Genomic DNA, 24,220 nt, shown 5'->3' with positions numbered 1-24,220 from the left:
GGAAAACTATTAAAAATTTTGAAATACTTTAAATACAAAAAATGTTCATTTTTTAATTCTCCATCTAATAAAAAAATAATATACAGGGTGTTCCATTTAAAAAAACAAAGAAAAATTATTTTATATTTTAGAAAGTTTGGCGTAGAATATTGAACATCCTGTATGATTTACGATTACCATATTTATAACAAAGTAAGAATAGATCATCTAAAGTAAATACCTAACATAGTTTTGATTTTAGAACTGTTCTTGTATTTTTAATATTTTTTTTTAAAAAGGACTGAAAAATATATATTTTTTATTTATTTATTAATATCTCTGAAACTATCGAAATATATTTATTCATATCTTAGAGTTATGTAAAGTGATCTAAAAGGAAGCCAAAAATGCAATAATATACAGGGTGTTCAATTTAAAAAAAATCAACCAGGTCCACTCATACTTTTTTGAGCCACCCTATAGAAGTTAAAATATTTTCCTGAAATACATCCTGGTACATACTGTCTGCACTTAAACATTCTCAAGTTTTTATTCTAGGAGCTACAGATGACCGACGCACTATTGCCGAACCCTGTATATCCTGTCGAAAAATAACGATATCATTAAAGAGACAAAAAAAATCCATAAAAGAGACATCTCATCGCTATTTACTTATTTACTTCGTTTTTAATGGCTTGCATTATTAACGATTCTTGAGTGGCGAATATTCCGGGAAACATTACAACTGCCTTATGCACATTTCTCCAATTTTCCATTACGATAAGCTCGCCGCAATCACAGAAAAAACGCGTCGTCCTCGGCGACGATGCCCAGGTGGTCCTTAGCGCCCCCACTCGGGGATGACTCGCCTTATTAAATTAGCCACGCAGTGCTGTGGGGCTTTGGAGCGGCGGCCCCTTTCACACTTGGCAGATTCGGCCTTAGTCATCCTCGTCGCTCACGACCGACGGCCAGAAATCAATATTGAATATTGGCCGTAATGAAGGGACGGACATCAATCGACGCTAACAGCCTTAATTATTTCTATTTCTTTATTATAGAACATTCGGGTGTCTCGTTGGGTTGAAAGATGTCAATTCAATATTATTTATAAAAATAGTTTTCCGTATATAGCGTATACACGGCCTGGATGTATCAAGGTACAACTTGCTATACTAAAGCTGTTGGTATACTGGGAAGGTGGCGAATCTCAAGTACTCATTTAAAGGTTGAGTCGAACTAAATACCAAAACATTTTTTATTGGAAATAGTCAGATGATAAAGGTTGCTGCAAGATTGGAACAAATGACTTTTAGATTTGTAAATCCACCAGGAGTTGAAGAAAAGAGTACCCAAGGCTTAGATGATCTATCCTGCTCCAGAGTCAGAATCGTATCTTACTTCAGAGCCAGTAATGAGAATACTCATATGTATTACTCATAGTAGAAATAGTAGAAGAATATTATATTTGGGACAATTAATACATAGCTCGGTACCTCTACTACCAGAAATCAACAGAAGAATTAAGTTAGCTTGGAGTACTTATGGAAGAAACTTAATCATTTAAATCTAGAATACCACTCTATCTAAAGAAAAAACCATTTGACTAATGTGTACTACAAGTCATGACCTATGCATGCGAAATCTGGACTCTTAAAACGGACATCATAAGGAAACTGCAGGAAACTCTCAAGGGAACGAAATATGCTGGGAATAACCTAGAGAGACTCTAAAAGAATAGAATAAATAATTGATAATGACAAAAGACCCAGGTAATAGATATCATCCACAGAGTCAAATCCCTCAAACGGCAATGAGCAGGACACCTGGCAAGAAGAACGGACAACAGATGGACCAAAAAAATTACAGCATGGTACCCACGAGGAATTAAGAGACCTAGAAGAAGACCAAACCTGCGATGGAACCATGATATTAGGAAATTAGCAAGGATAACTGTGGCCCTGAATAGCCAACAATAGAAAACAATGAGCCCAACTACAAAGAGAGTATCTAAAGATGTGAGGGAGACTACACCATAATTGGAAATGGTTGAATAAGCTGAAAATGATGATGATGATTACCGAGTGATGATGATGATTACCCATAAAACTCTGGATCAGGGAAAAAGCAGACCGTTCACTGGAAAAACAGCCTGGGTTAAAGTTTGGGTTACAACAAGTTTCTTGACAGAACATATGGCTGTCAAATGCCACCTAAGCAAGCTCAACCAGAAGATCAAAGATGTCTTTGCTGCAGACTCTGCCATAAAGATCCTGAAACAGCAGAGCACTTAATAAGTCACTGCGAGCTGCGAGGCTCTGGATCACAAGCCACACTTTCCATTTGGGATAGCAAGGCTAAAACCGGACGAACTATACTCCCATCCTATCAAGGTCCTGCACAAGTTGGTGTAGGGTACAGGGATAGGAGAATGGGTGCAGACATAGAAAAGGAACAAACATAAGAGGCCTCGCCTAACAGGCTGCAGTGGTTCCAGCATAGGCCCCTCAACATCCGAGAAAAAATAACTTCTCCCTAAACGTCCCTTTTGAAACCAGTCTAATATACCCACTTCCGAGTCGACTCTTCTTCCTCATAAAGAGCTACAACATTCATAGCTAACTCATCGTCTATACAATTATAAGGAATTCCATAATTCCATAATTTTTTCCATCACCACAATTATCATTAATCTAAATCATTAATTCTGATGAGGAATACTGTCTTAAGAGTCCATTTCACTAGTCAAAAAAAGTAGCAAAATAAGCGTTCGGCATTTATCGTTTTATGTAAAACTGGCTAGGTATTTTTACACAAATGAAGAAGGAAATTAAGACATAATTTAAAATTCCATTACAATACGGAAATAGATTGAAGTTTTGTGATTACAGTGTTATATAATTTATGTAGTTTTGTAATAAATTGCTCGCTATTTTATGGCAAATGCTGAAGCTCTGCAAACCTTAATCAAGCCTTACTCTGTTTGCAATTTTGGATGTGGCTTAACAGGACAAGATCGGGCTAAGCCTTAGGCAGATTTCTGAAATATAATATAATATATTTCCTTCGGCCACACACCCGCTTTACCCTTACTTTCTTCTGTCTTACCGCTTGGTACTTAACAGTACAGCGTAATAGACTCTTAAAACAGAACTCTCCTAGGGCGATTGCATTTTATTTTAAAGATAAATAAATTCGTTACCGGTCAGTGATTCTGCGATTGTGACAGTGAACCGGGTAATGTTCGATAGTGTTTTCGAAACGTTGCTTGGTCGACGTGAATCACGATTAATTGGTATTAAGGCGGCCGCGGCGACGGCCGGAGATTCCCGACCGAAAATAATAAATTAAGGTGATATTTCTTGGCGCGGTCGTGCGCGCGTCCCGTGATTAATGAAGCTGGCACTTTGTCGGCTTCAATTTATAAGAAACAACGTTTGATTTACGGATATTGTTGACCTGCGCGAGGTCAGAATGCATCAATACTGCACCGGGGCGACGAGTACCGACCTCTAAAGGAAATGTACCTATTGAAAAGTGGCGATCAGTGGTGTACCACGGTCAGGAAAGAGCAGAATCTTATGCGATGTCGAAAAGCTTTTTTTAGTTCAAACCCATCTGACTTTAAAGTCAGCACCTTAAAAGATTTCGGTTATTATATATTCGGATATGAGGTTTGTCGCCTCAGCCTGAATATCTGTTGGTAATTTACTTATTTCGTTTTAAGCCATTTCTGGCTCCAATTCAATCAGCAATCGAGACAAATGAGAATTAAAAAATATTGACTCAAGACTGACAACTAAAGAGACAGCTTTATTTATTTGTCAAATTACATAGAAACCAACGCCAACCCAGCACAGTATTTTTTCTATCGTAATAAATTCCTTCAAATAATAACTTCTGAATATTTTTTAAAACGTAACTCGCTATGGAAAAAAATATTGTTTTATACACGACGATAAAATTGCATTATCGTCTCCCGAAATTAATTCACTCGCGTTTTCAAAGCTAGTGAATTAATCTCTCCGGTCGACGATAAAATACCATTTTATCGTCTTGTATAAAAAATAACTGTAAAATTCTTAAATAAAAATTGCTCAAATTGATTGCCATTTATATTAAATAATCTTAAACTATCACTATCACTACAGACAAGTACTATACGAGTTTCCAATACGCTAAATTCAACTCGACACAACAATGTTATTACAAGGAACGTGTCTATTTTCCATTAAGCCAACATTTTAATTATAGGCATTTCGCTGTTAACAAGCAGAGACAACCACACTAGACCAGTGTTCCTTGTGAAATTAACAAAAGGTGCCGCCCGCCGTTGGTTGGTACGCGCGGCAAAACAGAAAAATAATATCTTTTAACGGTCGACAGGTTCGCAGTTCGTACGGCTTACAACACCTAGCGGTATTGTTGGGCTAACGAAGCGCTCGCTCTGCCGATATCCATCTTAATCAATCGGTTATTGATACGATTTGGCGTACGGACACCTCGATCGTAGACGATTGCCGTTCGAAGTATACGAAGAATGAAATATTGTTATCAATCGGGCCGTTCACCTGACGCGTTGGATATTATTATTGTTAAATGGCACGAAATAAAACTAAATAATCGGAAGAGAAGGGTATATTAATTTGCTTTTACTTTGGGCATTTCTAAAATGCACAATTTAAAACCACAATATACAAGAATCTTCTTTGGTCGCTGTTATATACATACAGTTCATACCAAATAAAGTTTTAGTCACGTCATTAGGCTTGACCGGCACAGCGTTGCCCGCTTTTATATATTTTCTTTTAATCAAAATATTTTAGGAAACAAAAATAAATAAATTATTAATATATAAAAAAATATTATTTACATCAACAAAACTCACTTTCTTAACAGCACTTAAGGGACATAAAGGGGGATTACTACTGCTTTCCCGTTCAAAATATTCTAATAAAGTTGCGATGAGTTTTTTACGGCTATTAAGCTAATCTATTAAGGCTATCTTTTACACTTCGCACTAAAAAAGGTTCTAAAAAGAACAATGTTCGACTGCTGCTAGTAAACATTTTCAAGCTTAAAGATCACAACGCTATTTATTTAAACCAAAAACTCTTCATACAAAACTAAAGTCTCAAAACGAATGACAATGTCAGTAAATAAATAAACAAATGCGGCAACTTGACATTTTTTACAGCAGAGCTACCACCTGGATCCCCAGCGCGAAATTTAAATTCCAGTTATAGTCAGCACTGCGCCGAATGTATCCATGGTTGGCAACAATGAATTTAAAAATCGCGCCCTCGGTTACATAACCAATAGTTTAAATGATATGAAATATACATACCAACAGATACGACACTCCTTCAGTATGGACTAACATGGTATATAGATTGGTTAAAGACTGCTGACGGAACAGGAGCATGAGTCTTTGGGGAAGGTCAATGGCAAGCTTCTTTTTTTTTCACCAAATACTCAACGGTATCCCAAGCAGATATTTGCCATTCTCCAATGCGCGGGTGAAAACACTAGAAGAGCTAATTCAGGAAATCCGCAACATCAATTTATGCTCAAACGTCAAGCGGCACTTAGGGCAATCATAAGCCCAAAGGTCTGTCGTCGAGACTCGTCTGCAAATGCCTGGATGAACTTGGAACTGGATTAACCTAGAACAGAAGTAAATTATTCTGGTTGTCGAGCCCTAGCGACATCCTAGACACTGGGAATGCCTACAAACTAGTAACGCCAGGGTGATCGGAATCATATCTTGTTCCAAAGCCGGTATTGGGAATACCCAAACGTATGACTCGTATGCAGCAAAAACTCGCATAGTATTATAAGAGGTCTCTTTCGCAAATCTTCTTGAGAGGACATATGGCTGTGAAACTCAACGTGTATCAAGAAAGTATTTGTTACAGACTCTGCTATAAAGATCCTGAAACAGTAGAGCACATAGTATGTGACTGATGGGAGGCTGTAAATAGCAAGCGACACTTTCTATTTAAGAAAGCAAGAATATAACCGGGGAAACTACGCTCCTATCCTATCAAGAACCTGCACAACCTGGTGAGAGGTACAGGGATATGGGACTGGATATAGATATAAAAAGAGATCAAACACAATAGGCCTTACAAGCCTCAGTGCTTCCAGCATAGAAATACCCGTTAAAATTGAGCAAAAAAATTCAACATTTAAAACATATTGGCGGTTTTATATTTCATATGACATTTTCTACAGTAATTTTTTATCAAACCCAATCAATGATTTTTTCACGTATTTTACCATTGAAAGAGCCATATGAGATATTACCGCGAGTATCTGTGAAACCATTAAAAATTTTGGAATACTCTAAATACAAAATATTCATTATTTTATTCTCCAGCTATTAAAAAAATAATATACAGGATGTTCCATTTAAAACAAGAACGAAGAAAAATTATTTTAAATTTTAGAAAGTCTGCTGTAGAATTTTGAACACCCTGTATGATTTAAAATGACGATATTTATAGCAAAGTAAGTATAGACCATCTAAAGTAAATACCTAATATAGTTTTGAGTTCAGGACAGTTCTTGTATATGTAATAATTTTTTTAAAGAATGGTGAAAAATATATATTTTTTATTTCTTTGTTAATATCTCTGAAATTATCGAAATATATTTACTTATATTTTAGGATTATGTAAAGTGGTCTGAAAGGAAGCTAAAATGCAATAATATACAGGGTATATTATTGCATTTTTGGCTTCCATTCAAGGCAATAATAACATACCATTTAAAAAGATCATCCTGATACGCACATACTTTATTGAGCCATCCTATAGAAGTTAAAATATTTTCCTAAAAAACATCCTCATACATACTTCCAAATATTTGTATACAAAATTCTCAATTTTTTTATTTTAGGAGCTACAGATGCCCGACGCACTATTGTCGGACCCTGCTTATAGAAGATAACACAGGAAATTCATACTGTAGTTTACAGTTCGAATTCGGATCATGGGTAGCTACCACCCAGTCTCACCCTGATATCCTTCTATACAACCTTCACTATATCCTACATTGGATACTGAAAATCACAAGGAAGATTTCTCAAGCGTAGGTTTTTAACTACCAAAATGGTCTCACTATTTTCAAGATTTTCAACCTCCTCTAAAAAATTCCTCTAAAAAATACTCCCTTCTTTCCAGTTCATCTCTGATCCTGTTGTATCTGTTTATTAATATTCTATTCCTTCTACCTACGGTATACAAAGAATAAAACACAAAACAAATTAGTATATAGCGATAAAAATATAAACCAAATTAGATTACAGCGTACTCTTTGTCGGACATCCCCCCGCCCCCATTGGTATCCTGCCGCTACAATATAACTCACACCGTTTTCTTTCCAGCACATTTACCAAGAACAAAAATTCCATTTGCTTACACGTTCGTTTACAATTCGCACGAAGAAATATCCCAATTGTATATCAAATTTATGCCACTCGCTCGGCCATAAATAGTTTCAAATTTTTACTACTTTCCCGGTACTGAATTGTGAGCAGCGAGATTTATGCATCGGAGCATTGTTAAGACGGCCGGTTCGTACCGACCGACCGCACAACGGAAAATAATAAATAAAACAATAAACAACGCGGAATTGCGACACGATTTTCAATATATTTAAACAAGAAAGAGGCCGACAGGCGTTGCGGGTATTGTGAGGGGCTGCGAGCAATGATATACGCAAAACCATCACTTAAGAGACCGTAAGAGGATACCATATTTCAGGCCGAACGTCTACCGATGCAGGACCGTGTCTCTTTGTTTCAGTGGTACCTAAAGTGGACTTACTCTTTGGTGAGAGTGTACGACTTTTTGGGTAATCATTGGGCGTATTTTTTGAACATTTTTGCCAAATGTTTTCCTGCAGATTGTATGGGAGTTTCATGGAGTTATAGGCGTTTCTTGAGTTATAACTCATTATACTGTCTCAGGGATTTGACAAAGGCCAGTATCTGAGACTTCTTTACAGAGGTTGTAGAATGTAGAATGCTTAGGAGGGGAGTTAATCACCGCGACCTTACAGATCTATTGTGTGTTCCCCTTTCTTGAGTTATAACGAGTTATAACTCATCATACAGTCTCAGGGCTTTAACAGAAGCCAGTATCTCAGACGGCTCCACAGAGACCAGCTCTCCATCCTCGACATCAGCCGTACCAAAGTTCATGGCACAAATGGTCGTCGTCTCGGTGCACTCAGTGATAAGGTGTTCTAGTGTTGCCCCATTTTCCCTACAGAATCTGAATTCGCCGTTGTTTCGCAGCTTTAGCCTACTGAGGGGTTCGTTGAGGAGATAGTGTCCTGTTAGAAACCCCGTGACAATCCGAAGATTGTTTTTACTTAAATCAAGGAAAACCTTTGATTTTTCTCGGTCTTAAGTTCTTAGGAACTTTTTCCAGTGTCTTAGACCATTGGAGGACACCCATTCCAAGTTACGGATGGAGTCTTCCAGATTCTTCAGTTCCGCTTTCAGTTGGTTCCCCTTCCCGAAACACAGAACGGTTCTGGCCCAGTTAGTGGAGTGTTCGCTCCTTTTTTAACTAGGTCATTTGCTTTTTCATTGCCTTCTATCCCCTGGTGAGCAGGCACCCAGAGTAGGCGGACTTTATTTTCTTTGCCTACTTTACAGAAGCTAGTTCTCCATCTCCGATATCAGTTGTACCAAAGTTTATGATACATATGGTTGTCGTCTCGGCGCACTCAGTGATAAGGTGTTCTGGTATTTCGCCATTTTCTCCACAGAATCTGCAACGTTTCCACAGTATAACAAAAACAGTATGTTCGCTCATAGTGTATTAGATAACGATACAGATCTTCAGTTAGGTTTGTTTTTAATTATTTTTTTATGTTTTCCAAACAACTCCGCAATTTTCTCCATTATTTTTTTGTTTAATAATTTTATCCCACGTTTTAATCAGTTTTCTTTATTCTTGCCAGAGTGCGTCCCTGCATTCCTGTCTTTCTAGCGCTTCTTAATTGACTGAACGTGCGGGGGCACGTTCAACGCAATTTATAAGATCTTAATTGCTCGGCTTACCGCAACGTCAACCTCTGCTCCATCATATCGTTCTCCTGTACAACAGAAAACTTGTCTTGCGGTTAATTAAAACGCGCGGGCATTTGTTTGCACATGTAAAACTAGACAGACATTTGTAATGTTGGTGCTGATATTCGATAGAACTAAGTGATCTCATAATTATACCATACGATAAAAAAACGGTGTCAAAGACGGCTGGGGAATGACAATGGATGATAATTTTGGCGAAGTCAAGACCTCGACGTCATTTACTGGGCCCGTTCTCCTCTTTGTTTTTTAATGGTGCTAACCGCCAGTTGGCCTTAATAAGGTTGTAATTTATTTTATAGAGAGTAAAAATTATTTTTAAATTGTGTAGTTTTAAATTGGAAAAAAAAATATTTTTTCGGAAATAGATTTGTATGTCTGGAAAGCTTCTATTATTTTGCTCCACAATGTCTCAAACGTATCAATCCTTGAAAAGCTGGCTGCGAGTGCGCTGAAGTCATGATTACTACGGTGAGCTAGTAGATGGTAAGAGGAAACCGGGTGGACAACTCAAAAGGTACGAGGCATGTTTTTTAAGTAAGTACCGTTTTGGAATTAAAAAAAACGTGCAAAGATATCGCAATAATTTTATTTTTACATGAAAGCCTGTACCTTAATCTACTTTTCTACATAATTTCCGTAAATATTGAGGCACTTGTCATAACGTGGCACCAGTTTTTCAATACCCTCCTCATAAAATTCTGCCGCCTGACTGGTTAACCACTGTATCACAACTGGTTTGACTTCGTTATCGTCTTGAAGACGCTGACCGCCCAGGTGTTTCTTCAAGTGCAGGAATAAATGGTAGTCACTGGGCGCCAGATCAGGGCTGTATGGAGGATGATCTAGAGTTTCCCATTTAAAAGATTTGATGAGATCTTTGGTCCGATTAGCCACATGTGGACGGGCATTGTCATGCAGCAAAACAATACCCTTTTACTCAACTTGCCACGTCTTTTGTTTTGGATTGCACGGCGCAGATTGTTCAATGTCTCACAATAAGATGCTGCATTGATTGTCTCATTACGAGGCAGAAACTCCACTAGCAATACTCCTTTTCTGTCCCAAAAACTGTGCACATGATTTTCCGGGCAGAAATTGTTTGCTTAAACTTCACTGTTTTGGGTGATGATGAATGTCGCCATTCCATGGACTGTTGTTTCGATTCTGGTGTGACGTAGGCCACCCATGTTTCGTCACCAGTAATAATTTTGTCTAAAAAATCTTCACCTTCATTGTGGTACTGCTCAAGGAAAGTCAATGCACTGCCTAAACGTTGGGTTTTGTGCAAATCCGTCAACATTTTCGGAACCCAACGTGAACACAATTTCCGGTAATTCAAGTTCTCGGTCACAATGCGATACAAAACACTACGAGAACATTGAGGAAAGTAGTCGCACAATGATGAAATTGTAAAGCGTCTGTTTTCTTTCACCTTTTCGTCCACTTTCTGCACCAAATCTTCATTAACGACCGAAAGACTGGTTTGACTTCGTTATCGTGACTCAGTTCTTCATCATGCACATTTGTGCGGCCATCTTTAAATGCTCTCACCCATTTCCTTACCATTCCATCACTCATAATGTTTTGTCCGTAAACTTCACAGATCTCACGATGAATATCGATCGGTTTTACGCCTTTAGCTCTAAGAAATCGTATGACAGCCCGTAGTTCACAATCGGCGGGGCTCACGATTGTCGGAGGCATCTTAAACACTCAATAAACAACGTATACAATGAAGAATCAGACTGTACTGGCGTCTGTGCATAGACAAGAGATTTAGGTAACCAGCGCGCATGCGCGGAACGCCGACCGTAGCGCTGCGGCGGCGGAATCGCAAAACGGTACTTCCTTAAAAAACATGCCTCGTATAAGGATATATTCCATGAAAACTTAAAGTGGATAAGCACGCAGAATCAGTGGGAAGAAGCAGCGCACAATAGAACGAAGAGAGAAGAAATTTCTCAGGAATTTTGACCGAGAAAAATCAAAAGATTTTACTTGATTTAAGTCAGAACAATCTTGGATTGTCACGGAGTTTTCAACAAGACACTGTTAGAATAATAGCACCTCAATAACTTAAAGCTAAGAAACAACGGCAGAACACTTTAACACTGAGTGCGCCGAGACGACAACCATTCGTGCCATAAACTTTGGTACGACTGATATCGGAGATGGGGAACTAACCTCTGTAAAACCGTCTCAGATACTGGCTTTTGTCAAAGCCCTGAAACTATATATGAGCATATATACAAGAAAGAGGGACAAAATAGATCTATAGGGTAGCGGTGAATAACTTTCACCTTCCCATTGGTTGGCTATCATATCAAATTTAATTTAATTCTAGTACAGTATAAAATATTATCCCCAAAAAAGTATATATTAATGAGATTTAGAATATAACAAATAAGTATCTAGTTATTTTTTGCTTGGTGTAGCCTACTATTAAAATCAACTTTTAGATCAATACGACAATCTCCGTCCATTAACTGAAGACAAAAAGCCTATAGCGTCGAAAATGAGCTGAATGATCGGAAACCAATCAAAATCGAAAACCTTAACGCAATCCTTCATGGGAACATTCTCAGAGAGGCCGCTATCGAGCGGCTTGGACGCTCTTTAGGAAAAAACGGTTCGGATTCAGCGTCAGTGTCATCGATTAGCCGGATGCCGCGTCTTGACCGAAAGCAATAAAGGTTTTTTCGTGGTTTTTCGACTTTTTTCGAGCCACGTGGAATAAGCAAAAATGTGTAGTAACGAACTATCGATATCGCAATTTGCGCACACCTAGGTTAAATTAGGTATAGTTAATTGTATCAATATGGCAAACTATATTTATTTTTTACCAATTTTTATAACTAAAAGATTTTTTTAATATCTTGCGTTACTCATTAAGTTAAACGTGTCAATTAACAGAAAGGTGCGAATGAAAACAAAATATTATCAGTTTTTTGCAGTAGCAAGGTATGATGTAGAATGTAGAATGTTTAGGGAGGGGAGTTAACCACCGCGACCTTACAGATCTATTGTTTGTTCCCCTTCCTTGAGTTATAACGAGTTATAACTCATCATACAGTCTCAGGGCTTTAACAAAAACCAGTATCTGAGACGGCTCCACAGAGGCCAGCTCTCCATCCTCGACATCAGCCGTATATCAAAGTTCATGGCACGAACGGTCGTCGTCTCGGCGCACTCAGTGATAAGGTGTTCTGGTGTTTCCCCATCTTCCCCCCAGAATCTGCATTCGCTGTTGTTTCTCAGCTTCATCCTACTGAGGTGTTCGTTGAGGAGACAGTGTCCTGTTAGAAACCCCGTGAACAATCTGAAGATTCTCCTTACTTAAATCAAAAAAAATCTTTGATTTTTCTCGGTCCAATACATTCTAATAAGTTTTGAGGAACTTTTTAGAGTGTCTTGGACCGTTCGAGGACTCCCATTCTAGGTTACGGATGGAGTCTTCCAGATTCTTCAGTTCCGCTTGAAAAACAGAACGGTTCTGGCCCAGATAGTGGAGTGTTTGCTTCTATCCCTTAGTGAGCGGGCACCCAGAGTAGGAGAACTTTATTTTCTTTGCGTAATTTGTTCAGCTTCTCTAGGCATTCTTTGACCAACTTCGAATTGATGGTTACTGAGTTGATCGCGTTTAATGGTTAGGTTAATTTATGTTATTTCCTATTTTCGATAGTTCCTATCTAAGATAAATTATTGTACTCTTCTTTCCATAGCGTAGATTTCTGCCTGAGGGATACTGGGGTAGGTGCCCATTATTTCGGAGTATTTAGTTGGCTTAAATACTCCTATCCCTGTTCCTGCTTTGGTTTTGGAAGCATCAGTATACCACGTTATGGTATGGTCTTACATGCTGAGCAAACGTTTCTCCCTCCCCAATCCTTTTTATTACTCAATACTACAGTGAGGTGTTTCCTCAAATTTGTAATTTCTTGGTATGTCATCCACTGGGAGTTGGAGAAGTGGAATTTTCTTTTTTAGGGTGTTCCAGCCCCTGACCTGAAAATTCTCCCAGCAGATCGCGTTCATTAACTTCCCACCTCTCATATAATCTAGATCTACACCTACAGTGGCATCATAAGAATAATGTCATGCTCTTCTTTGATGTAGCTTTGCTGTTCCTAAACTTGCCAATTTCACGTAGGTACTTTACATTATTTGAATGAATTTTCTCAAATAGTATTGTCAACAAAATTGTGACTGAATATATTGAATATATTAAACATCGAAATAAAAATGTGTTCAATTCAATGACAACTTTTTTGAACAACGGGAATGAGTAATTCATCCCGTCTTACCCAATTTATCCAAGAAAAGGTTTGAAGTAATATATAAAAAATAATAAAAACCTTTACCTCCACTTCAATGGTATCTTCATATAGTCCTTATAAAATTAAATTACAGAAGTTTTATTTCAGTAGCATATTTAAAAAAAATAAGCCTCCAATCCATCATTCAGCGAGCGTATTTGACAAGCATATTTGTATAGATTCCCACGGGGGGCACACGATTATTCCCTGGAGTTTTAGCGTCAAGAACAGCTACTGGATTTTTTCAAGGAATTCTCAAAAGCATTGTGAATATATTCTATTTTGGGTTTTTAACGTGGGAAATACACAGGAGACTAGTTTTTCATCGTTTTGACATCTATATAAGACGTTTTTGAAGAACCTTATACCTCTAATAATTCAGTTATTATTATTTAAAAGTTACTTCGAAAAAGTAGTATTAGAAAAATGGTATTCTAAAGGTTTAAAGTTTAGAAAAGGAACAAGACTTAACAAGACTTTATATTTTGAAACATGGGAATGTTTTATACAAAATATAAAACTGAAAGGATTAGCAAATTATGTTTTTTATTCATAGCTGATAAGTCATGAATATAAAATTTTGGAAATAAAATTATTTCACCTAGAAATGTTTAAAAGCACTTCATTACAAACTTTTAGTACAAGCCACAAAAAAGCTACAGAATATTGTTGCAAAAAATGTGTTCTGAAAAATGCTTTAATTTAAATATATTGAATTCTATAGTTTCCAACTATACTATTTTATTAGCATTATACTATTACTATAGTTTATTACAGTATACTAGTTTATTACATTATACTAGTTTATTAATATTATACTATTTATATTAACAATGTAACAATTTCTTTGTGTATCTTAGACCGTTGGAGGATTTCTATTTCCAGGTTATGGATGGAGTCTTCCAGGTTCTTAAGTTCCGATTTAATATTCATTCCATAATGGTAAAAATGCAATGCTAGTTTAGAGGAAAAGTTATTTAAAGGACATAAACAAAGCAATGATAATTTTAATGGCAAAATCATTCCAAGAGGAAATGCTAATATGCCGCTATTATAGCAGATCAAATCTTTACAATATTGAGAGTCTAATTCTATTACAGAACTCTCGAAAATCATTACAATAGCAAATGGTCTATGCCCTCACTAAACCATCACCAGGTTTGTTTTCTAAAAAACTAAAAGACTTCTTTTATTATATTATTACAGTCCATATATTTTGTAAGAATATTTAAAACAGTTACTATACAGACCGGACCACCGTAGTAGTAACATAGGCAGAACCGGACGAATTAGCGTATACCCGTCCGCCGGATAAAAAGCAGGCAAAAAAATGCGATAAAATAAAAATAGGTAGATATGTGATAAGAATGTTTCAGAATTTGTTCGTGTTTTAATAGCCTAAACGAATACATAGATTCTCGCAACAGTTCTCGTGTAAAATTTATTTTTTAAGTAAAATAATGGATGTTTACGAAGTTCGTGAGAAAATTCAAATTGTAAAATGGTATTTCCAAAATAGGTCTTGTCGGAATATACAAACAATTTTTCCACAAACTTTCGTAAACAGGCCAATTCCATCTTTACTTACTGTATCAAGAGTTATTAATAATTTTGAAACACATGAGTGCGTGTTCCCACAAAAACACAAAAAGCCTGATGTGTTGATTAATGAAGAACAGGAGTTAAAGCAAGTGTTCGTTTGTGCTAACGCGGATCAAAATCCCATGTTTTCAAGTAATCAAATTGCTGAGGTGGTTGTCTTGCCCACAATGCCCGTATTGTTCAAGAATATTTGAACAATACTTTTCCCAACCGTTTAATTAGTGGACATGGAACTATTTTGTGGCCCGCTAATTCACCAGATCTTTCTCCCAATGACTTATTTTTATGGGGTTATGTAAAATCCAAAGTGTATGGTCATAATAGGGCTAATAATCTGGATGAGCTTCAAGTAAAAATACAAGAGGCTTTCCAAACTATTAGCTCTAATATGTTAGCCAATGTCAGACGGGGATTTGACGACCGCCTAGGCTTCAGTCTAGCACAAGAAGATGGTCTTTTTGAACACTTGTTATAACTTTTTCTTATTTAGAGTAATATTTTAGTTTTTTTGGGTTTAGAGAATTTATTTATTTTTAGTTTTGGCTTGTAAACACACTCAAACAATAAATATTTAAGTATTTTCATTTTAAATATTACCTTAAGTGAAGGTAAACACTTAAAATGAAAATAATAAATACTCGGCACTCCTCACGTGGTAGTCCTAGTCTGTCACGACCGACCCGTCCAAGCACAACTGCAACTGCGTACTACCTGACCAGCCGACTAGCCGGCAATCTCGAGTACGAACGCAAAACGGGTAAACGTAAATTCGTCCGGCAACTTCCTATGTTACTAGTAGCCTGGTCTTCTCTGTATATACACATATTAGAAGCTTTATGATAGCTGAGTTAGCTAATTCAATAAGTTTACAAGTCATCATTTCACCAAAAAATTTGTTAAAACTAAAATTTCAATAAATACACCAAAAACTCATAAATCCAAGTAAAGATTTAGCTATCTACATCTGGCTAAGCGAAGCCCAACTTATGTATAGTTCATATCAAATAAACTTTTAATCACGTGATTAAGACTGAACCGGCACAGAGTTGCCCAGTTTTACATGTTTTCTTTTACTCAAAATATTTTAGAAAACAAAAATTAATAAATTATAAATATAAACAGCTATTATTTACATCGACAAAACTCACCTTCTTAACAGCACTTAAGGGACATTAAAGTCCTTACTACCGCTTTCCCGTTCAAAATATTTTAATAAAGTTGTGATGAGTTTTTTTACGGCTATTAAGCTATCTTGTACACTTCGCACTTAAAGAGGTTCTAAAAAGAACAATGTTTGACTGCAAGGTCTACTAGTAAGCATGTTTTAGCTTAAAGTATCACAAGGCTATTTATTTAAATCAAAAACTCGCAATATAAAAGTGCCAAAACGAATGACAATGTCAGGAATTAAATAAATAAATGTGGCAACTTTACATTTTTTACAGCAGAGCTATCGCCTGAATCGCAACACGAAATTTAGATTCCAGTTAGTCAGCCCGGCGCCGAATATGTCCATGGTTGGCAACAATGAATTTAAAAATCACGCCTTCGATTACGTAACTAAAAATTTAATCGATATCAAATACATATACCAACTTGCATCCGTATAATATATTGTTTTAAGTAGATTTCAAAGTTATAAATCAGGCATACCCACTTAAGAGTTCTTTCAATTTAAAAAAAAAAAATATCTATAACTTCTTATCCATTTACACCGCTCCAAACACTTCTTAACCATTCCCATGATGCCTGCCCAACAGAACAAAAAAAAGAACAGCCCATAAAAATTCACATAACGTTCTTTCCTGAGTAGACTAGCCGTCTCCAGGGGTGGTCTGCCTACCTACGAGACCGTAGAGGTTACGGTAGATTTACGAAAGGCACGAGCTCCTCCCATCCGGGGCCTTTCCACCAATAGAAACCGGCGTTGAGCGTGAACAAAAGAAAGTCGGTGGTCGTGGAACCGCCCATTTACGGCACCTACGGCTGGTACGGTCATCAACGACTCCGTTCTGGTCAGTCCGGACGAAGAGGTACCGACTGACAGCTCCGTGTTCGATTTTTGGTCGTTTTTTTTCTCTCCGTTTGGGTGATTTTTTGGTTAAGTCGGTGTTTGGCGGTACTGTTTGGTGATTTTCGCGTAAACGAACTGAGATTAGAGGACTTTGGTTTGTGTGGAGTGTAGATGGCAGTTTCGACGCTGAACATGTCTCCGTATTTCACTGGATATCCTTTTCAAGGTAAATATATTTGTGAAAACAATGTCTTCCAGATTTTTGAAACTTGTTATCAAAAGTGTTCTTTATGATAAGTTTCAACAAAAAGGAAATTTTGTTTGATTGCTCGAAATACGTACTAAATATTTCTAATTTGAACAGCATTAGTTCACAAAAGCCGGTGCCTACATTTTGTAGAAAACGCATCTCTAAAAATCTGTCAATAGCTATCATAAATGAGGATTTTGGTAGATTCTGGATTATAAAAGGATTACTATTTTATTGAAAACTTTACACCATTATTTAATACACAATAAAAGGGGCGATTTTTCTTTTTTACTAGAAAAGGGGCAACTAAATCAAAAAAATAAAGTAAAAAATACCATTTTAATTTTTTTTCTCTGACGTTTATATTAATATCAAAGTATAAAATACTTCCAAGAGTACATTATATGTGTAAATTCAGATTATGCAATGTTCAGTGATGATAAGTTAAATCAACAAGGTAATATAGGTTTGGTGCATTTCAGTTCGACCGCAGCGCTGTATACAACAGAAATCAGAAGTTTTCACTTTGTATTCCATGCCGTCCCGGTTACAGTTTATGTTGATCGCATTAAAATAATACTGAAATCGTAGCTTTGTCATAATATCTAGTTATATCTTAGTTTTTTTCTGGTGCAGTTATTGAAACTACGAAACACTCAGGTACGAGATTTGTGTGATGTAACGCTGATTCGGATAGTAAAAATTAGGTAAAAAAGAACTCGAACTGGGCGTCGCGTTGTATTCTGACAAATTCAAATGTTAATAAAATTGCCGAAAAGATGTTAACGCTTAAAGGAGATGGATAAGATGGGCTTTATTTTACCAAACCAATAAAAAATCTATTGCAAATTTCCCATAAAGCTTAATTTTCTGTGATCATACAGCGCAGATTGATTATAAACTGTTTATTTACGACACTACTACAGCAATATTTTCATTATACCCCCTTTTAAGTAGTGACAAAAATCGAGATGAAAGTAAAGAACATAAGAAAAAATGATAAAAATTGGCGACGTGTAATTTATCATAACTGACGTCAAATAGCATTAAATAAAATACCATATCATCGAAAAAGCGTTTAGTTGGCTGAGAAATGACGATCGATGACATTTCCCATATAAATTTACATATAAAATGACAACGATCTTCATTTCATACCCATCGCTCTCGCTGTTATTTTTCGATCGCGTATGATTACATGTATCATACTTATTAATAAATATTGCTAAACTTAGTAATAAACTATTTTTTAAGAAGTGAAACCATATAAAAAACTTCATTCGATAAGATAGTTACCCAAAAAAGAGACAAACTAATAACTCTTTAATTGTTTAATAATTTTGTATTTTATTTTTTCCCGTAAGTATCAAATAATATAACTATGTAATATAACTAATTTTAACGCTTAGTATTTCATTTTAATAACTGAAAAAAGTTAGATTACTACCAAATCTAGAACGCAACATTAATTTTTATTATATATTTTAACAGTGTTTGGTTTAAAATAATAGAATTCCTGAAAAAATCCACTGTGTAAAGCCAATATAAGAATAAACTTATTCAATATAAAATACGCGATATTTAATTAAAAAAAAACTTTTAACGTGATTGCAAGATTCTACCTTATTAAATAAAAACTTAGAGAATGCAAAAGACATCAACAGTCACACAAGCCACGAACCCATTAAGAAGAATTTTTTAATTGTATAGTTTTACTACTATTCAATATAGTGGAACCAGACACTTATTAGGGCAATCAAAGGTGTAATTTTGTTGGTTTTGAAACTGAAGTTGGTATTAGTAAAATAGAGCTGTACTAGGCAATTATACTCAAGGTGGTTTGCCATTGCCATTGAGGTGACGGTCCGTTTTGGTTGCTCTTGGATAAATAATTACCTTTGAATAAAGAGTACCATGCAGTCCATGTATTCCTGCATTAGAAGCGGAATCGACATCATAAACACCCATTTTGACAGTTTTGACGTTTCAGTTGACACATTTGAATATAATTTAGAATTTTGTGGATTTGTTATGCCTCTTTAGACTTATTTTATGTTATTTGTTATTTATTGCATAATTGGTTTTGTTCAGATGTAGTAAATCTAAAAAGATATTGTGTTAGAAATTGTGGCATAAACTGTATATATTTTTTTTTCTTGCATTTTCGCTTTTATTTACAAAACTAATTATTGTCAAAACTAATTAGGATGCGTCAACTTATGAATTTTTATTAGAAATATATTTTGTAACAATTTTTATAACTAATAACATTTATTGGCAGCGTAAAACAAAATTAACAAATTATTGATTATATTATTTTTTTACACGGATTTAATAAACTTGAAAAACAGACTCACACTTGTCACCTTTGAATAAGAAGACTAAGGAAGGAGCATAATGCTATCCATGTATTCATACATGATGGGCGGAAAAAGGTCTGAAAAAGGATGACTGATTTGTCAGTCTTTACGGAGCTTAATTTATGTTATTTATTATTTATTCTACTACTGATAGTTGTGTAAAGGTAGTAAATCTAGATGGAAATTGTGGCAGAACTTAAATTAACAGTGACACTATCGCGATTTATCGAAAAAGACTCTAAAATAGTTGGTTGTGGAGCGTGCGGTAGATCTCGGCAAAAATCGAGTGAAATAATGGAACAACTTTTCGCTAGTAAGTGACTATATAATATACATACGTGTAGTAAACCGATCATTTATGAAATTCACTCAAATTAACTAATTATATGTTTATTCTTGCATTTTTGCTTTTATTTACTACTTGTCAAAGATTAGATGTCAAAGAATTTAGATACGTCAATTTGACTTACCTGTTTCAGTAGCGTATCGGATGTTTATGGTTATTAATAATTATTATAACTTATCTATGTTTATTAGAATTTTATATTTTTATAACAATTTTAATAACTACCAACATTTATTCACAACGTAAAATAAACTAACAAATTATTGAGTCTACCCCACGTCTACCCTACATCATAGTTTTACATTTTTTAAATAAAATTAGAACGGCACTGATAAACCGGAATTTAAGTCGGCCATATTTGAGGCTCATCTTAGTCTTCTTATTCAAAGCTTGTCACAGTGCTACAGCAACAAATAATTTATTAAAAATTTCTTTATAATTTACAAAGAGAAATAAATCTGATTCTCAATCTAAAATGACACAGTTTCTCTCTGTCCAGCGCCGTTGCCCGCGACAGTACACTTTAAAACCTCTTCGTGTAGGTAAATTTCGATTACCCCCAAGTGTACGCCGACTGTATAATTTACATAATTGTACCGCGAGCTCTGGAACAATGTGTCTCTTGTACGGATTCCTGCGCGGAGATAAACGCTTTAAAGTTACGTGTCGACATCGGTGTCGGAATTTTAATAATAAACCTAGACGCGCGCCGTTTTTAAGATTGCCCGTCATGCTCGGCGCATTGTTCAGGAAAGCGGATAGGCTAATTTAATTTAGTCCTTGCATTGGGAGAGAAAGAGCACGAAATAATGTTAACACAAAATTCGGAGATTTGAGGAAGTTTTAAGAATTCTTCTCTTCGGCATGTGGACTTATATCTTTTAATAAAACGGAACTAAAGTGTTTTTTTTTCATAGGTTAAAATTGCCTTATATCTATCAAAAATATTAGATAAAATAGTACTTTAACCGCAAGGGTATATTAAATGTTACTTTAACAACGAGGATACCAAACCAAAAACCCTATTTCTTCTGGCACGTTTTTTAATTGCTTCCATTTTTGGAAAATTCTGTATTCCTTTTCATATTCTATTCGGGACTTAAATGGAAGTAGTTTGGATATGGCGTTTGTCGCCTCAGCCTGAATATCTGTTGGTAATTTACTTATTTCGTTTTGATCCATTTCTGGCTCCAATTCAATCAGCAATCGACACGAAAAAGAATTAAAAAATATTGACTCAACTCAAAACTGACAACGCCAACCCAAAACAATATTTTTTTCTACTCGTAATAAATTCCTTGAAATAATAATTTCTGAATATTTTTTAAAACGTAACTCGCTATGGAAAAAAATATTGTTTTATACCCGACTATAAAATTGCATTATCGTCTCCCGAAATTAATTCACTCGCGATTTCATCGCTCGTGAATTAATCTTTTCGATCGACCTAATCAAAACTGAAATTTTGGCAAAGATCGAACAGGCCAGACGTACTTTTGCTTCCATAAAAACTCTTCTCCAGCCGAGATCTAAGCTTCGAACTGCGCATACGTATGCTGCGTTGCTACATCTTTCCAGTATTTCTATACGGTTCTGCGAGGTGGACACTCAATCAAACATTGAAAAACCGCATTCATGCTTTTGAGATGTACTTGTAACGTCGTATGCTGCGTATATCCTGGATGGATAGAGTGACAAATGAGGAGGTACTCAGGCGGATGAACAAAGATAAAGAGCTCCTATCAACAGTGAAGGAAAGGAAGTTACACGGTCACATCATGAGGGGTAATAGATACGAGGTCATCGAATGCAAAATTGAGGGTAGGAAATCAGTGGGAAGAAGGCAAAACTCCTGGCTTAAGGATCTGCGTCGTTGGTTCTGAGGAACTGGACTAGAACCGTTCTGTTTGCCATGTGGAAACCACCTTAAAGTGAAACTCAAGAAAGTTGAATGCTCCATCCGTAACCTGGAATGAAAATTCTCCAACGGTCTAAGACACTCTAAGAAAGATTTCTCAGAACTTACGATCGAAAAAAATTGAAGATTATCCTTGATTCAAGAAAGAACAATCTTCGGATTGTCACGGAATTTTTTTTCACACTGTCTCTTCAGTGAACACCCCAGTAGTTTGAAGCTAAGAAACAACGGCTAATGCATATTCTGTGAGGAAAATGGGGAAACACCAAAATACCTCACCACTGAATGCACTGAGTCGACAACCATTCGTGTCAGAAGCTTTGGTACGACTAATATCGGAGATGGAGAAATAACCTCTGTAAAACCTTCTCAGAAACTAGCTTTTGTCAATGCCCTGGGACTGTATTAAGAGTTATAATTCGAGAAATTGGGACACAATAGATCTATAAGGTCGCGGTGATTAACTTCTCCCTCCTATACAATCTATAATCTACTGAGTTTGCAATTGTCTGTTTAATACCAGTACTTCTTAAAGTGTTTTAGAGTAAAATTCTCGACTTTATCTATTATCATAATAAGCTGTCCAAAAATATTTATACTTTTTATTAAACTTATTACCGTCTTGGCCAATCTGTAAGTGTTTGTATTACCACAACATAGTTTTTGATCTCTGGGCCAACCCAGTGATCTTGTTGCGCACTAGAGGCCTCCTCGAATAATGGAGGACTAACATTTCCATGCAAACCGGACAGCATTTTTAGATCTTCGTAGAGTTAAAAATGATTGCCTAATATCTGTCAAGATTCTACTGTTTTTGTCTGTTATTTTCCGATAATATATTTCTATGGTTACCGTAGGAATGCAATTTTTTTACAACCGTAATATGTAATGTAGACATTACATATCCTGCCTCTTTAATATTTGAAAATGTTACATTATCTACCTTCACTCTCTTTACTCTTTCATGTCTTTTCTTTTATTTCCCTCTCTCATATTTTTCTCTTGTTCCTCTTGCTTCTGCTTGCTGTTCTCTTCTCTGTTTCTTTTTCTCTCTTCCTGAAGTTTTTTTCAGATTGAAGATTCTTGTTATAGAATAAAGACTATCAAAAAATTGAATACCTACGGGATACCTACTGATACTCTGTGCGAGCTCCCAACCGTGCTTCCCTGTTCACTCCCAACCAAGTTAGATAAAAAAAGATACTGAAGATTGCAGCCTTGAGTTGGAGTATGTCAAGGAGTATGGAGTTAAATAAATTATTATGTTCCTACACAGTATTTTATTTATAGGTTTTAATGCTTTAAAGTCTAATAATAAATTTTCGTTGTCAACAAAATAATCTAAAATAACTACGAAGATTTCTTATTATAAACTTGAAAGATTAAGATTCGGTTCAAATATACAAATTTTAAATTTTTGGCGCCAGAATATAGGTATGAATGCAACCTACTATATCGATAATGCGCTCATAGTTCGGGTTAGACGTCAAAGGCCGCGCCACTAACACAGTCTTCAAAAATTAACGTTGATCGGTCTCTCTCACTTTAGTTATTAGTGTTCTCTCTGAAGCTGTCTCTTTAGTTGTCAGTTTTGAGTCAGTATTTTTTAATTCTCTTTCGTGTCGATTGCTGATTGAATTGGAGCCAGAAATGGCTCAAAACGAAATAAGTAAATTACCAACAGATATTCGCAGGCTGAGGCGACAAACGCCATATCCAAACTACTTCCCTTTAAATCCCGAATAACTTACGAAAAGGAAAACAAAAATTTTCAAAAATGGAAGCAATTAAAAAACGTGCGAGAAGAAATAAAGTTTTTAACCTATCCTCGCTGTTAAAGTATCATTTAATCTACCCTTACGGTTAAAGTACTATTTTATCTACTATTTTTGATAGATATAAGGCAATTTTAACAGTCGCTATGGAAAAAAGTAAAAAATGCATGTGTACCTATTGAGAAAGACGATAAAATTGATACTCCAAAAGACAGTAAATGAAGTCAAAGAAACAAGAACACAACGGAAAACAACGGAAAAATCAGGGACAAGAAAACAACGGAAAAATCAGGGACGGATTAAGACAGGGGGATCTACTATCTCCGGAACTGTTTAGTGTAGTATTAGAAAAAGTTATAAAAGACGCGGGAATCGACAGAGAAGGCCTTCTGTATACAAAAAGACACCAATGCTCAGCCTTTGCAGATAATATAGTTATCTTGCCAAGAGATCGGAAAGAGCTGATATCGGTGACCAAAAGACTAGAAGATCAAGCGCAAAAAATAGGCTTAGTGTTTAATGAGAAGAAAACTAAGTTTATAGACTGTTCA

At 35.9% G+C, this 24,220-nt stretch overlaps 1 protein-coding gene across 2 annotated transcripts in view; it reads left to right on the top strand.

Annotated features, from left to right (window-relative positions):
* The first annotated feature begins 17,032 nt into the window (after window positions 1-17,032).
* LOC115881163 (protein gooseberry) overlaps window positions 17,033-24,220 on the top strand; it is a 65,806-nt gene continuing 58,618 nt past the window's right edge. For both annotated transcript variants that reach the window (XM_030898542.1, XM_030898541.1), the window contains exon 1: window positions 17,033-17,246. In XM_030898542.1, the coding sequence (XP_030754402.1) occupies window positions 17,192-17,246 (55 nt within the window). In that variant the 5' untranslated portion in view covers window positions 17,033-17,191. The remainder of the gene's footprint in view (window positions 17,247-24,220) is intronic.

Source organism: Sitophilus oryzae, unplaced genomic scaffold, assembly GCF_002938485.1.
Source record: "Sitophilus oryzae breed Bouriz unplaced genomic scaffold, Soryzae_2.0 scaffold_169_pilon_pilon, whole genome shotgun sequence".
NCBI classification, from domain to species: Eukaryota; Metazoa; Arthropoda; class Insecta; order Coleoptera; family Curculionidae; genus Sitophilus; species Sitophilus oryzae.
The sequence above is the reverse complement of the archived record's forward strand: the minus strand, read 5'-3'. Positions and strand labels throughout refer to the sequence as shown.